Source organism: Zosterops lateralis, assembly GCF_965231275.1.
Source record: "Zosterops lateralis genome assembly, chromosome: 4".
Classification (NCBI taxonomy): domain Eukaryota; kingdom Metazoa; phylum Chordata; class Aves; order Passeriformes; family Zosteropidae; genus Zosterops; species Zosterops lateralis.
The window spans coordinates 2,750,089-2,767,035 of NC_139765.1; the positions used below are offsets into that span (position 1 = coordinate 2,750,089).

The following is a 16,947-nucleotide window of genomic DNA, read 5'->3' on the forward strand; positions in this document are numbered from 1 at the left end:
GGCACACAGGAAACACCACCAGATCTGCCCAGTAAATTCCTATTTTCACCACTTAACCCCACAAAGATTCCCTAAAGAGGAGTTGCAAGCACAACAATCCCCAGGCAGGATCACACATGAGCTGCTGGAGGGATCTGGGGGTGATCCAGAAACTGCACAGCAGCTGATGGAGAAAGGGAAAAGTGGAATGTGCACAGCCAGCTAAGGAACTGAGAACTTACTCGTCCCCAGTAATGTCTGGGCAGCATTTGGATTAATAAATTGAATTTTACAGAGAAAATCATCCTGGGGCCTTGAGCCACTGTGGTGGTTGAAGCCCAAATTGTGCACTTTGATACAGAGCCAAACCCTGGGGAGCAGAACTCTGGTTTGTTCTCCTCACCTTTCACCTCATAAATGTCCTCTGATTATCACATGTGGTATCATGCTCCAGCTATGGCATGGATCATAAAGTGTAAGGAAAATGAACACAATTATTATATAATAGAGACTCAATGCAATTACTGGAATTAAAATACTTAGAAGTCTAAATATATCCTTTTCCTTAGTCCTTTTCTTCTCCTTTTCACAACCATCACCACTTGAGAGCCTCAGAAAAATTTGCATGGGAAGGACAACAAGTCCCACTCCCTGCTTAGAAGCAGAGCTAACTTCAAACTTGGATAAAATCACTCAGATTTTCTTTTAGGGCTGAGAAATCTGATAAAACCCTGCAAGGGCTGTGGCTGAATGGCAAATCCTCTCTTGAAGGTTGTGTAAGTGCCTGGACACCTGCAGGGGCCTTGGCTGTTGCTGCTCATGTCCACACAGGAACTGTCTCATTAGCATCTAAATATTGTGAATGTTTAATTTTCTTTTATGCTTTAGTGAATAATAACAATTTTTAAAAAGCACATTTCCTTATGAGCACCTGAGTGTTTGTCTGCTCTAAAGGATGGGGCTGGTGAGGAAAGGGAAAGAAAAAAACAAAGCAGACCCAAACCCAGATGAAAATAAAGCACTCTCGGTCAGTGGAAAGCATTTCCAGAACTGTTCCAGTGTGTTCTGGTCCTGTGAAACCTCATCTCAGGGTCCACAAAGCTCAGCTACAGTTAAAGCAGAGCTTGTGCCTCAGTGTCTGCTCTCAGGGCCACAGATCACTCTGAGCACTGTGCAGGACAGGACTATAACCCGCTCTCCAAGGTTACTCTGAGGCAAATAATCTCTCAAGGCTTTTCCTACTACATGCAAAAGATAAACAACCAAAAATTATGAACTTTATCAAAAAGGTTACAAACTCACCTCATCATTCAGGAATCAACACTATCACTAAGTTAGGCAAGGAGTTTTTTAACAGGCCACAGGAGAGGGGACAGTTGGTACCAAATCCAATCAGCAGAATAATTTCATTCAGCAGTTTAGATACAACATAACCACTTAAGCTTGCAGTATGTAACTAAAAATGTATCTTGACTAAAATTTTAAAATAATAAATAGACAACCCATATCAAAAATTGGATGGAATCTGTAACTGAGGCAAGATAATCACAGTTCTTCAAAGTGTCATTTGGGGAATTTACCATCAGCTTAAATGCACATGGTATAATGTATTTACTTAGATGTGTCTTACCTTTAAAGATGTTTTACAAGTCAAAAGAAATATTCTGTAGAGTTGGTGATATGAGCCATATTGTCTATAACATGAATAATACAGAATTAATGAATTCATGGGAGAGTTGTGAGCTCAGATCTGCTGTTTCTGACTCTCCCTCCTCTCTGTCTTTGCAGGTTTCTCTGCAGTGTTGTTCTCTGTGCCTGAGCTGGTTCTGTCCCTCTGACCCCCTGGGAGGGGCAGCACACGATGTGCTCATGTGGCTTTGTTGGTATCAGCACTAAATTCCTACCTGGAATCTGCTGTGACTGCAAGGAGAGACAGATCTGCCTGAGCACAGGTACCGACCCACCTTAGAGTCATTGGGGGTGAGTCAGTACAGGGGAACTGTCTGAGCACTGCATCCTCAGCCTTTCCACCCTCACCAGGTGTGGCTTTCTAATTCTGTTCTGATACCAAGACAGGAAAAGCATCACAGTGGCCTTACAGAACTACCTGGTCTCTTAAACACAGTGCCGGAGGATTTCAGGAGCTTGCAAAATATCTTGTCTGTGATAGGCCCTTTCTTCAACCTTCTACCCCATTGCAAGCACAAGTTTTGGGTTCCCCTCCCCTCCACAGACTGGGTCATGCAGCTGTCCAAATAATTCCAAAGCTTTTCCCCACCAACCTCCACTCTGCATCTCCTTCCATGCCTTAAATCCAGCAGACTCCTGGTCTTCCCCAGCAGCTCAGAAACCCCAGTTCTTACCAGTCTCTGGGGAAGTTGTTTGGGCTGGTGACACTGTCACAGCCAGCCCTGGCCACACTAAAAAAAATTAACAAAAAACAAAACTGAGACCAACCAACCACCAAAAAAAAAAAAAAAAAAAAAAGAAAAAAAAAAAAAAGAGAATGGTACACTCTTGCCTTTTAACATCAGAAAAACCAGGTGCTGTCACTGCAGCATGCTGAGACCCCAGAAATGCATCTCTGGGAGTCACAGGAAAGTAACACCACAAAGGGGGCTGGTTCCTCTGTCTTTGCTGACCTTCTGTCTCAGGAAGTGCTACCTCTCTGTCCCAAGCTGGGATGTTAAAAAGCTGCTGCAGTTCAAAGGCACGTTGAGCAGGCAGCCAGAGGGGAATGAGCCTGTGGCAGTGCTCAGAAATCCACAGCACCTCTGTCCTAAGGCCACACTTTGCAATTCACTCTGTTGGCTGTTCATGCTGGACAGATTCCTGCTGCAAGCTCAGCTGATTGCCAGGAGATGAGCTCTGCATAAGATGGAATAAAAGCATTTCTGGCTGTGAACTGGAAGGAGGTCCTGCAATCCCAGAGCAGCCTCTGGGTTGTGGAAGACAGGTAATGTAGAGAATGCAGAACATGGAGGAAGGGATGAGCTGGGAAGGATCTCCAGCAAGGAAAAGGCAGTTCTTCTAATTCACTGGCTGCTCTGCACGTTGAGTAAACAGAAAAAAAGGCCAAAGTAAACCCAAACAATAAAAACACAACCTCCCCCCCCCAAACCAGACAACTTACCTTCAAGGGTGGCTGTGGATTAGAAATTCAGTGTTCTGTACTTTGCTGAGCAATGCAGGTCCTTGCTCAGAGCCAGTAGCAGACCAGCACTGTGAGCAACATTCCCTCCCCTAGCCTGATACTGTTTTACGTCCTAAACTCTCAGCAGAGTTTCATCTTGACAAAACCTATCCAAATCTAGGCCACAGACTCCTTCCCTGGTACCGCTGTCCATGGCATGTTGTGCTGTAATTTTCTTTGTCATGAGAATGAACACCAATTTGTTCAAAACATTTTGGAAATCTCCCCCATATCCTATTCTCCTCCTAATAGTAATTGCCCAGACTGAGGGCAGAAGCAAAATGGTCTGAATAAAGGAAGCCATCAGAATAAACTGTGAAAGGCGATTAATTTTTCCAGGGAATAGAGGTGGGTCTCTCATCCTTCAGCAAGCTTGTGATTGGAGTGAAGTGCAGAGAGAGGGAAGGCACAGTGAGAGAACAGCAGCAGTGCTGGGAAAGTGACCCACAGGTGCCACTTTGCCCATTGTACCTCAGTGTGGCAATATCACATCTTGCTGGTGGTTCCCAAGAAGGGCCAGAACACAGATTTGTATTCCCAGAGTACAGGGAATCCTTCAGAATTGCTTCCATAGCAGCTGGTCTGACAAACAGGTATGTGGAAGAAGACTGGGAAGAACAAACACCTGGGAAGTGCAGCCTGCCCTGCATTAGCAGACCTCCAATCACATGCAAGGGAGAGCAATTCCCTGCCAGTCTGTGATGTTGGGGGTTACTGCTTTGCAAATCAAAAACCGAGGGCTCTTAATTCACACAGTTCAATTTGATACAAAGACGATTTCATGCTGAGGACTCTGAGATACTGGAGCAGTTTGCCCACAGGGAAAATCCCCTGGGAGGTTGTCAGCAACACTCAACAACCTGTTCCGAGTGTTGAGTCAAAGATGAGACTGAAGGCATCTGGAGGCCCTTCCTCCCTGACTGATCCTGTGCTAATCCCCCCTTTTCTCACAGCCATTCTGAAATGGAGGGTTTTTCCTGAATTATTTGGTGGATACACATTTTTTTGGGCACCAGGACTGCTCCATGAGCTGATGAAGCACAGGCAAAGTAACTTTCTCCTACTCTCACCTATCTAACACTTGCCACAGCACGTCTTGGGCTCCTGCAGTTGGCCAGACAGCCCTGCCAGGGCTTATAAATACAAGGGAGAAGCATTAGGGATTATCTCCTGAGAACAGCCTGTTCTTTGGCTGGTTTGATAACCAGGAATTGGCACTTGATTCTGTCTGGAGCTGAGTGGTATTACAGCTCCATTAGACACCTACTTTTTCAAAGGTCCAAAACATTTCCAATACTCAAAGCTTTTAGCTCTGTAAAATTCTATCAGTTCTGTTCTCCAGCTATTATCAATTCTCTCATGAAGTTTCTCCTCATGGTGCTGCTGACAAATGGTGGAATACAGGTACCAGGTGATGCCAGCCACACCTTCACTGCTTTTCAGTGCCAAAGGGTCCCTCAGGTAAGTGACATTCTGCTTGATGCCCTTTGGAAAGCTTGGTCACACTGAGCAAAGTTTGTCTGCTCACAGCTACCTTGTAGATATGTTGCCTCATGGCAAGTGCAGTTATCAGGTTTCAGGCCAGCCCTTTGCAAATGGTAACCTCAAAGGCACAGCATGGTGAGAGATGTATCGCTGCAATAGAAATAATTCATACAGAAAAAGCCTGCATTGAAGAGAAAGATCAAGCATTCAAATGGAAAAGAAGTTTAGGATCTACATTAAAAGCCAGTTGGATGAAACCACTTCAGCTTTTTCATTCAGTACTAATGCAGTGATTGTCCTGATAACATCATGAAGCAAAACCACTTCAAACAGGTGAGGTTTCATGGAGTTCTCCACTCTTGGAAGTGCCTACATCCTAACACCACTGCCCAGTGCAAAACCAAACTCTTGCTCTATGCTGGGATTTACAAGCAGCAACAAACACTCAGTGTGAGGATGTTGTTTGCACCACACTGCAGGGAACCTGCAAAGCTCCAGCTGCATCTGACATCCCACTGCAAAACCCACCTGCATTGTGCAAAACCAAAATGTTTTCTCTCTGCCAGGGCAGTCAGATTTCAGTGTTTCCTCCATACAGATTCTACAAGTGTCTATCACCACAGTGCTCCATAATCCATTTGTTTTTTTTTTTTGTTTTACCTTGCAGGCTTGGAGATTTCATGTGTCAAGATGATCTAGCTGAGGTAACAAGTGACTTGGATGTTCAGAGAGTTCTTGCTAATGTCCCTCATAAAAACAGAAGTGCTATGAAATAAATGAACATTTAATTAATTACTGACTACAGCAATAAAAAGTGGGAGGATACCTGTGTGTTCCCCAGAGGGACTCCTGTGTGGACTTGTAGATTTATTAAAAGGTTAATTGGAAGGGTGGCAGACTATTATTGATTATTTAATAAGTTACTTATGATCACAGAAGTGTAAGACAGTACAAAAGTACCTTGCAGAGCTCTGACAGGTCTCCTTGCCCTCAGGGACAGCTCCCTGCCCACCAGGACCCCCAGGCCCTTCTCCTCCTCTCCAGCAGGTGACCCCCAGCCTGTCCTGGGCTCTGGGGTTGTCCTTCCCCAGGTGCAGGACCCTGCATTTGCCTTTTCTGGATTTCAGACAGCTCCTCTGCCCACCTCCCCACCCTGCTGAGGGCCTTGGGAAGGGCTGTGCAGCCCCCAGGGGGGTTTTGGCTGCTCCTCCCAGCTCTGTGTCACCACCACCTCTTCACCCAAGGCATTGATGAATATATTAAACAATTAATACTGGGGGACACCACTGGTGACAGACCCTGTGCCACTGATTATGAACCTCTGGGATCTGCTGTTCAGCAGGTGCTGATGGGGGAGATGAGATAAAATCTTCAGCTGTCACAGACAGCACCACATTCATCCCTGACAGCCAACAAGAAAATTTAAAGGCAGAAAATATTGTAAAAATAAATAAAAAGCTTAGCTGCTCACCGAGGCTGTCTGAGACTTGTCAGCACCACAGAAAGCAGCACCACAGTGGACTCTCCACACACAGAAAAGACAATTCCCTCTTCTTCCATGAAGATTTTGCTGGAATGTTTTGGTAAGAAATCCTGTGCATGGCACCTCCCTTTTTGTTAATGGCACAATGTCACACTCCTGTTTGTGGCCCTTTTACATAGGGCAGCTTTTGTCACCATGGATTGCAATGAAATGCACAGATTATTTGTTTCATAAGACTATTTTGACATACATTAAAATAGTAAAAGGTGCATTCTGTGTATTTAAGAGATTAACAGATTTTATTGTTTTCTAAAATATTTTACAATACAGAGACCCAAACCAGTAATTCCTGACAATTTTAGCAACTGTCCTGTGGATGAACAAATATGTTGGTAAAGTTTTTTGCTGACAGACATATACATACATCCACTTTCCAAGCTTGCACATTTGGATTCACTGAAAATGATGACTAAATATATCTATAAGCTCAAAAAGCCAACGATAAAGTCCAAGATTACCAACAGTGTTTAATAGTTGCCTCAAAAAAGATTTGTTAAATTCATTACAGTGTAGCTTCCTAACATGGCATATCTACTTACCTGATATTTAGTTTTAACACAGATCTGCTGTAGTTTTACAACCCAGTTTTCAATGTCACAAATGCATATTTGACACGATTACAGCTGGCCAAGTTGTAACTGCAAACAAATGTAGATTTTTACAGTGTTCTGCTACATCAATCCATGTTTGGACTAAAGCTAGTTTATATTTTGACTCATAAATTTATCCACAAATACTGATTTTGAGTATATTAGTGTATTTACTGTACTTCTGAAAAATCTAATCACAGAATACTTTCTCTATGGTACAGTAATGAATATGGCAGGAAAGCAGATTTAAATATACCTATAATTTAAACTCTTAAAACAGTCTAAATCTCATTTGACACCAAAAGGCTTGATAACTAATAGCCATGCTCTTCATATTTTGGAATATCAAATTATATGTACATATACACAACATAGATAGGCTCTTAATAAAAGCATTTAGTCTATTTTACAATCTTCTCTGTTCAAGATAATCAGCCTTCACAGATTTAACATTTCGAATCACTCAAAAATCATTAGCAGTTAAAAGGAGATATTTTTTTTCCCTGCAAACATGTGCTGGAAATAGCCACTCCTCTGGGGCTGATGTATAATTTATATTTCTTTTGAATGCCACTTAAGATCTAGATGGAAAACTCTTAGTTCAAGTGTCAACCCACGTAAAGAACATTTGTAATAGAATCCCAACCCATGACACCTGCAGATATTTCTGCTACAAATAACCTTCTGTAACAGATATTTATTAAATACAGTATTTTGTTTTACAACTCCATTTACAGCTTCAAGCCATGCTGACAACACAAAGATTACTACAACATGGAAGGAGCTTTCATTCAGTCAAGTGGTGACTAAATCTATGTCATAATTTAAGTATTAATTGATAAAGCATACAAAAAGGTGCTTAACTACATAGCATTTAAATAAAAAAATACTGCATCTTTCAGACATTGATAAGAACAAATAAAAAAATTAACTATAATAATCTTTTATAATTCAAGTTGCAAGTTACTGAAGGTCACTTAAAATAACTGATTAAACAAAAGTGAGCGTAAGCCACATACCTGGGGGAGGATGAGGCATAAGCATAGAAAATGCAAAAATATTTAAGATCCACAATAACAGACCATGTGGGAAGAAAAAGTTTAAAAAGTATTTTTTCCTATCATACTATTTTTTTTTCAACCTAACTCCTTTTCTTTTGCATTGTGAACAAGTTGTGAAAACCATGTGAAGCTTTTGTCTTTCATTCATGAAGCTCTGACCTTTTCATTAAAATATTTACACTCTATACATCCATCCAGTTTCCTCTCACTTCACCTAAATACACTGTACAGGCCTGCAGAGCTCTTGTGACACTTGTGTGTTTATTTTGTCCTTTGTCACTGGATTGGTTCCACATAGTTTGCTGGGTATAAACCAACTTGTCCATTGTCCAGGCGTCCTTTGCACCAGCCCTGCTCGTCCTCGTTCTCCATTTTGGTTAACTCATCCCCTGAAGAAAAAAAGGAACATTTCCCCCAGATTAGTGCAAATCAAATAAATGTTTCATCAGACTTATTGTCTTAAGATTTTATGGGAAACATGGAAGAAAATGCTACAAAGATTAAATAACTCAGAATTTGCTTGCTGACTTCCAGACTATCCATTCAGACATTGATGAACTGTAAGGTAATTTATTTTGACTACAATGCATTCCACATCCTCAGGGAATAATTTTGACTTTTGAGAGCCTGCAGACTCCAAGATGCTCCACAGGAGCAAAGGAAGCTCCACCTTAGCCAGGCAAAAAAAAAGCCACATGGAGTAACAATTATTTATATTTCCTCCTGTGCAACTTATTTGTGTCAAATGATTTCCCTAGATAAAACTGATTTATCTTAGGAAATAGATGGTGAAAATATTAATCATTTATTAACAGCCCCAAATACTAGAGAGTCTTGGTGTCATTTAGGAGAATATAAACAAGCCTAAGGACTATAAATTCTTTGGTAGAAATAGACAAGCTTCATATTTAATCTTCTCAAGACACCTATCTTCATAGCTTTTCTCTTAGATAAAAAGGTTAAAGCTTCATCTCTTCTAGTTTTTCAGTTTATCAGAAAACTAATAAATATCCATTATGAACAAATGTTTGGCATTTCAGACTCTACTTGGTTTATGGAGATGTTACAATTTCCCCACTTTTTGCAGTGCTGCAGAATGAGAGTGAACAATTCCAAACCTTCCATGAAGTGTGTGTTAACAAAGAGTAGAAACAAAGATTACAAAAAATTCACATTTCAGTGACAGTTTGCCCTAACAAATTTGTACCAAATTTGTATCAAAGCTCGGGCTTGGAAACTCGTGATCCTGGAGGTCTAAGAAAATATAAACACTTTTAAGTGTCATCTGCACAGCACTTACAATGAAACCACTGTGATGATAAAACCTGAATACAAAATAACATATTCTGAGAACGTTGCAGGGACAACATTTACTGTCACTGTTCTCAGCCAGGGAGGGCCACAGGAGGGCAGGACAGAGATATTGTAAATAATTATGTCCCATCCTCTTACATGCTTATAAACCTCTCATGAGATACCTACAAAGTTATTCTTGCTCTTTGGAAACCTCCCAGAGCTGTTTGCCAAGAGAAAAAAACAAAAACAAAAACAAAAACAAAAACAAAAACAAAAAAATCAACAACCCAAAAGGACCAGATGTAAAGACAGTCCACTAAAAAAATGAGCTTCATGTCTTAAAGTACATTTAACGGACACTGTGCAGAGCACATATTCTGTAACCTGTATTTAGAAGCATTTTGTAGGTAAATTCTTTGAATACCCAAGGAAATCCCCTCTGAGAATGTCCATGTACATTTGAACAAATCCTTAAAATGCCTTAATCCTCTGTTGACAGCTGCTTAGGAGCCCAGGAATATCTACAGAGGAGCCCAGGAGTGAGTACATTTTAAATTGGCTCCCACTCACCCTAGTGAGTTCTTTTCCTTAGTTTTCTGTATGTTCAGTGTAAAGCTTGTCACACTAACACTTCTGCCTAAAAACTAAGTAGCAATCCTATTAATTCAGCATCTCTAATTGGATTTGTGGTCTTTCTACAACTGCATCAATGCCATAATTTGGTGTTGGAACACTCTTTAATGCTCTTCCTTCACTCTTTATAAGTGAAGTCTGCATAGATCTCAGTTTCATACCTCTACTTTATTTCTACAGACCTCACACACTGAGAGCCACTTGGTTCAAGGGTTTAATCCAAGTGAGGCAGCTGCTGCTCCAGCACAGAACACATAATTTTGTATTTAAACACACATCTGTGTCTATAAACATTGCATAGTTTTGCCAAGAAAAGACTCATTACTGTAAACCCTTGCTGTTCACAGGTACAACAGATATATTTCAAGAGGATTAGCAGGCTCCCATGCCCTGCTGAGAAAAAAAGGAGGAGGTAAAGTCTATAGAATGAAAAGTAACTTTGTAATAGAACGAAAAGTAACTTGTGTGCATCCTACAGAAATGTTTTGTTATTACTGTGCTTCTGTCAGGCACAATTCAGCAAATTTCAACACTTGAATCCTGTTTTTCTGTTACAATTAATGTGGTTATTACAGGAGGTGGGAATGACAAGCAAATGGGAAAAGTGTGTCCTGATGTAACACAGAACTGAAAAAACCAGGTAAAGACAATTCCTGTGCTTAACATACACTGAAGAGGCCTGGAAAGAGAGTTAAAAAAAGTATCTGTGCATGGCTAAAGTTTCAACCCTAAAAAGTTAGCACTGCAGAAAGTTGGATGCCAAAAATTGGATGCTTTCCATTTAAAGAGAGAAGCTATCAGTTGATTTAATACATTTTCAAGATTAGCTGCTGTGGTATTTTCCTTTAAAAAACCAACTCTGTACAGTTGGGATTTCCAGACAGCTGTTACTGTCACCAAGGAAGAAAAGGGAGAGAGAGGATTTTCACAGTTCTGCAGGTCATTTTGTTTCACTTAAGAGAGGAATATCTGGGAATACAGAAAAGCACTATTAGGAGGGATGATGGGTAGACAGGATCCAGTAAGTGGAGTTGTACATCCAGAGAAACAGGTGAGTCCAGAAAATAAAAGCTGAAGAGAAAAAAAGTCCCCTGCCTTTCTCCTTTTTGACAAAACATTTTCAAGTGAATGTTGCAAACTTACCAGCCTTAAAGCTGAGCTCATCTTGCTCCTGGCCCTCGTAGTCATAGAGGGCACGGACTCTCACCTCCATGGCAGGAGGAGTGTCTTCATCAAAGGGGTTGGTGTCTCCATTGGCATCAGTGGAAGAGAAGGGGTTGTTGGACTCTTCGTCAGACCAATCCGTGGGGTAGCTTTGGTTTTTCTCGTAGCTGCTCACGCTGAAAATCAATTTGGAAATTATTCTTTTCTGCTTTTAAAACAGGAGACTAGAAATACCACTAAGATACCCCTAAATATGCTCAAAGTCCACTCTAAGGGCCAGTTTTCAAACTTTCTTTCTGGTATCTTCTCATCTACCTTTAACTGACAATGCCTCATTAAAAAAAAAAAAAATAAAAATAAGCATTCTTGCAATGCATTTACAAAGTTAGAAAAAGGTAAAACCAACACACATCAATCTCCCCACAAACTAAAAAAAACTTGTCTGTCAAAAAATCCACATAATCCATGAGATTATTTACTCTGGCAAGGTAAAAGGGATGCCCTAGTTGATGAAAGGGATTATCTGGTTTAGGTAAAACATTTAAATTGCCTTGCAGATCCTTCCTCCCAAACCTCTCTGCACCTCTACAAGAGCTTCCAACACTTTTCTATATTGCAATCCACCAATAAAAAAAAAAAAAACAAAACAACTTCATTATACTGCAACAAGTTGATAATTTAAAGGGAAGTTCACTGTTGAGCATGCACATGCCAGTTAAGAGAGTGGAATATCCCTAGAGTGGACACTGAAGCAACAGGCAGCTGCTTGAGAAGGTCCTAAACAACAACAAAAAAAGAAAGCATCTTAAAAGCAGATTTATTCAGTGAGAAGACACAGAGCAGTAAAGCTCCAGAAGGAGTTTCACTAGAAAAACACATCAGTTTTAAAATTTTATAGGACTGGGAAAGGAAGGGGGGGAAAAAGCAACAGCAGTTCTGTTAGCAACTGCCAATAACCACAGTAGTTCCAAACCAAAGATCAAGCAACAGATTTGGCATCTGTTAGGAAAGACAAGTTAGGTTACAGTGTTGCTCACACAACTGCTTAAAAACACCTCATGCACTGACCAGCAGAGTGTTACAGAAACTGAAAATAGAAAACCCCTGGATAGAGAAAGTGCAAATGTGAAAACAATTAAAAAAACAACATTTCACCAACTTTTTGATCTTATTGTCCTCCTTTTCACTGACAGTACTCCCAGTATCTTCTTCATCTTCAAAGGGATTGTAACTTGATTGTACTGACTGCACTGTGTTACTCTGGACACTAAGACTGCTAATTTGGAAAAGAAAAAGCATTATGGTGACCCTATCTGTATAAGAGAACACTGTCACTGGTGTCCCACTAAGCAGTTTCTTAGCAGACCCCTCCTTCAGTCAAAAAAAAAAAAAAAAAATTAAATAAACAACTAAACAAAACAAAAACATCTATCAAATGCAGCATAAGAGAAAGCTTGAGAAAGCTTGGGAAAGCTTGGGAAGTCTCACATACAGAGCATTTCTCCACAATTAGAATATTCTTTGTGGACCACAATTTCTTTTTTTCCTACTGCCTGCAATTAAAGGCAATGCAATTTTTCTGGCCAGCTTTGTTGCATTTTAAGGCAGTTGATGTCAGCAGCTTTGTAATAATCACATCCAGAATTCTGATGTGACTAAAATGTTTTCCAAACTAAGATCTCAAAGTATTACTGTCATTTCTAGAGATGGGAAGGTAGGAAGAGACTAACAGATCAGGTACAGAAAGTTCAGTTTCTCATGAAGCTTGATTTCTTTCAGCTCCCAATGGAAAGAGAGCTATAAAATGAAGAATAATTCCCAAAACAATTTGTGGAGTGCAGAGACATCACTAGAAATGCTTGCAGATAATGATCATTTGATTGAACAGTGACTTTTTGGTCACTGTTTGAAGTCAACAATCTTCTGCAGTCACAGTGTTTTCAGGTATAAAAAAGCTACCTGCTGTGTTTGTTAGGTTGTGAAACCTGGTCTCCTGTCTGATTGATGCCAGTCAGAGTCACTCCATCAGAAGCTTTCTTTTTCTCTCTTCTGCTGAGGGTGCGGTTCAGGTCTGCAGACCACTCCTGCCAAGGAATGCAAAACACGACTGAGAAACTCAACAAGGAATTATCACATTTCACTTTCAAACTGAGTTATGGGACATACATCTGTACATACAACACCACCAATAGTTACTAAAGACAAGTCACTCTAAAGGTTTAATTTACAATTCTCACCTAGTTCCTACTCCAGCAATGCAAACAGGTGTCTGTGCTACTCACAAAATCCCAAGGTTACCACTACTTCCCTGTTTAGCGTTCTGAACCCCTTGAAAAGACTTAAAATACATCTGGCACACAGCTGGAGAAATCAAAAGACCTGGCCAATATGGATATTTAAAAGATGTACTGTGAGGTCTCACAGTTTCAAATAATGCCAAGACATCTGGCTTTAAAAGTACCTAACATTCAATTTAAAAAGGTATTCTAAGACAGGGCTTATTTCTCAAGCAGCACTCTCAGATGACTTACAAAGAAGCAACTGCTTCAAATCTGTGCCTATGATTTAAGCCCTTTAGGTGCTTCACTCTGGATTTAGTGAAATTCATTGTCCTAAAAAACCATCTACAGGAGTTACACAAGTATTGACAAGACTAATGATGCCACTTGCAGACTCTCCTTGATGTTTTGAACCATTCAGAGGCAGATGGGACAGGAATGGTGAAACCTAAACAAAGCTCCTGCATCGAGTCAAAGTTAAGCTTTGATATCCTGTTATACTGTATACACTATACTGATACAGAAAACAAACTGGATGCAAGGAAACATCCTATGCTGAGACATGTTTCCTCTCAGAAGTCTTAAAGGTAAATAAAAAGTCAGGAGAGAGTTTGCTGTACAAAAGATGGCTTTTGAGATCAGTATTTTTATCAGGAAATGGAAGTTTTCAGAGTTGGTATCACTCCTGTGTAGCACAGTCAGCCCAGTGCTTTCTGCACAGCTCTTCAAACACCTCATTTTTTTAATTTTGTAAAATACATATTGCATTTCTGAGTTACCACAGTTAAAAGACCACTGACCTATGCATATTTGCAGTTTACAATGCAATTTCAGAGTCATTTGATCATGACTATTTTTACTTACGTCATCCTTGTAGCATGTAAACGAGAAAAAAACTGATTAGGAAAACAGTAACAGGAGCATTTAATTTGTTAATTATAACAAATTAAGGAAAAGGATAGTAACTTCCCCACACAGAAGTAACTGCACTCCAGTGTTTCAGGCAAAGAAATTCTACAGGACTGTTAGGAATTTTCTTCCTCAAACCTTTAAAGTTACTCAGTATTTTAAAAACAAGTGCTATTTTCCTTTATGGTTAATAAGGGTACAGGGAAACACTCCAGAGTCTTTGCTTCCACTCCATTAATTTAATGTCCAGAGCTTATTTCAACTAAACCCATGACTCTGGTCCAACTCATTCCACTTCCAGCTATTCTACATGAGCAGTATGATCTGCACTGACATATTTTTGTTAACAGAACACTACTTAGAAAAACTCCTTTTCTTTTGAAAATGGCATCCAGCAATAAAATGACCAACTGGGATAAAGCTGATCTTTTTTATTTTTTAATACAGCAGTATTGAATTTTAAATATACCAATTTTCAAGTTTTGAACGGTTTGGTTCAGATTTTTTCAGAGTCTTTGCAGCATGCACTACAATTACCTGCTGCCAGCAATGAGATTCAAATTGGAAGTCTGACACCAAAGGGGAGAAGTAAAACAATAAGGATAACATATGCAGGTGTCAGAGATGCATCAACTGACAACTTCAGTAATCACTTAAGTTTAAAAAAAGTCACAGCAGTTTTCTGGTTAACTCATTTTTTCTTTAGACAGGTACTCAGCATAATCACCTCCAAAAAATTGTGAGATGAGAAGAGCCCAATGAAAATTGAGATAAGAAAACTGCTAGGACTCGTAAAACAAAAGGATTCAGTGTTGGAAGCCTGAAGTTAAGAATTACACCAGAAAGAAATATTACAAAGAGGAAAGAGGGAAAAAAAAAATAGCCAAAACAATTCTGGGGTTTAAGCACTGTGACCTTACCTCAAACTGAGGCCAATTCATTGACATCCCCGGGCCTTGATTAGCTCTGAACCACCTCAAGTCTTCCACAGCATCTGCTGTTTTGATATTCTGTTCCAGCTCACGGTAGATGTTTTTGTAACTGCAAAACAAAATTGTCTTCCAATTTAGTACAATATTTAGAATCCTGGCAAATCCCTTGACATTTTTTTTAAAAAATATATTTTAAAGTTCACAAGTATCAAAAAAACTTGTAGCAAGATAGACTTTTAAAAATTAACAGACCTGTTAACTGCCTGTGAAAAGGGAAGAACAGCCCAACAAGTAAACTTGCTGAAAGTTCACCACACCATAAAATGCTTGTTTACCAGATTTTAAAACTACAAGTCTTGTGTAATTTAATTGGCTGCTACTAGAAAATATATACCCATACGACTGTATTTAAACTACTGAATTGCAGTCTTGAAGCTTCTTGAATTCCAAAGCTTATCTACAACATAGTATAAATTGGTTTTGTGCTAAGTCCATAGGACTCTGTGAAAATTTCTGTTTTAATCCAGTGAGAATTGTAAGCAATTATTAAAATAAAACTCCTGAACTTGAAGCAGAGATAAATGCGTTAAACATTTTCCTATGCAGGTATAATATCTGCCAACTGCATTTTACTGGTTTGGGTAGTCTCTGATTTTACTAACTATACTATTTCTATCAAAAACTCTGAAAAAGAACCTTATTACTTTTTCTTATTGCTTACTTTAGTTATTTTTGATTAACAGAATAGGAGTCATGTTGCAGACACAGCTTTGATCCCCTGATCCCAGACCATGCATCTCTAGAAAACACACCAGGCTATTTCCTGGACTCTGCTCTTTAGTATCATTAAAGTTAAAAATCAAACTTTCTTTTCAAGACTAATTCTACATCTTTTATTTCTGTACTAAAAGAGGCAAAGATAAGGAAACAAATAAACAGTTATAGCTGCTTTTTTCCTAGTTTCACCCTAATAGTTCTGTTCTTTGATGCTTATTATGATAGACGTGCTTGGTATGTCTTGTATTTTATGACAGTATAAAAGAGCAGACTTCAAAATTAAGATGGACAAAAGTTCAGCAGTGGTTAACTTATGGATCTTAAATTTATCCCCAGATTAAGGTGATTTCATTACTGAGCTCTAATATTTTAACAATAAATGTATTGACTACAAATTTTGTGCTGCCCTACACCAATAAATTCTAGTTTGTTCTCCAATAAATATACAAGACACATAACACACCAAAACCGTCTTTTTCCAATTTTTGATCCAGCATTTTTTTCATTCTAAGCACTGAATCCTTTCTAATTGGAACATATTTGAGAAACAAACAAGAATGAAGGTTTGTTGGTTCTGGCAAATGTTAAGAGATAGCTGCTAATCTCATTTCAGACAAAACAAAGACTTCTTCTCTTTCACTTACACTTTCAAACTGAAGAGCACATTAGAAAGAAATCAGAACTCTGATCTACGGGAAGCATTTATTACTTTTTAAAGGAAAATATACTAATTCTGAAGTGTTACAGTTTTACCTTGCAACGTTGGACAAGTCGAGGTGTTTCTGAACTTCCAGCAGCACTTCTCGGAAGAAACGCAACCGTTTTTCCTCAAACTGCTGGCACTGCTCAAACACCTGCTCCATGTTCTCCATGTACTGGGGAGTAGCATTATCTAATTCTTTCAGTGATTTTTCATACTTCTCTTTTGTCTGGAGGTACAAAACCAAACTGTTAGCAGTGTGTTTTATTGCTGCCCTGCAATACAGAGTTATCAATGCAGTAATGGCTGAGGTTTAGACCACAAGTTGCCACATCTCTTTTCATGACCACTGTCCCCACCTTAGGGCACAGTCAGAGTTATCTGAGTAAACTGCAGAAACAGTTAC

The 16,947-nt window shown here is 39.5% G+C and overlaps 2 protein-coding genes across 9 annotated transcripts in view; one reads left to right on the top strand and one right to left on the bottom strand.

The window, feature by feature from the left end:
• TSPO (translocator protein) overlaps nt 1–16,947 on the top strand; it is a 122,580-nt gene that overhangs the window by 10,540 nt on the left and 95,093 nt on the right. The window lies entirely within an intron of this gene.
• Nucleotides 6,421–16,947, bottom strand: part of PACSIN2 (protein kinase C and casein kinase substrate in neurons 2) — a 49,493-nt gene continuing 38,966 nt past the window's right edge. For 6 of the 8 annotated variants that reach the window (XM_083859307.1, XM_083859309.1, XM_083859308.1 and 3 more), the window contains 6 exons: nt 16,595–16,770; nt 15,053–15,173; nt 12,904–13,028; nt 12,104–12,220; nt 10,924–11,120; nt 6,421–8,240 (listed from right to left, as the gene is read on the bottom strand). In XM_083859307.1, the coding sequence (XP_083715433.1) occupies nt 8,128–8,240; nt 10,924–11,120; nt 12,104–12,220; nt 12,904–13,028; nt 15,053–15,173; nt 16,595–16,770 (849 nt within the window). In that variant the 3' untranslated portion in view covers nt 6,421–8,127. The remainder of the gene's footprint in view (nt 8,241–10,923; nt 11,121–12,103; nt 12,221–12,903; nt 13,029–15,052; nt 15,174–16,594; nt 16,771–16,947) is intronic. The other 2 variants (XM_083859312.1, XM_083859313.1) reach the window with 2 other exon arrangements.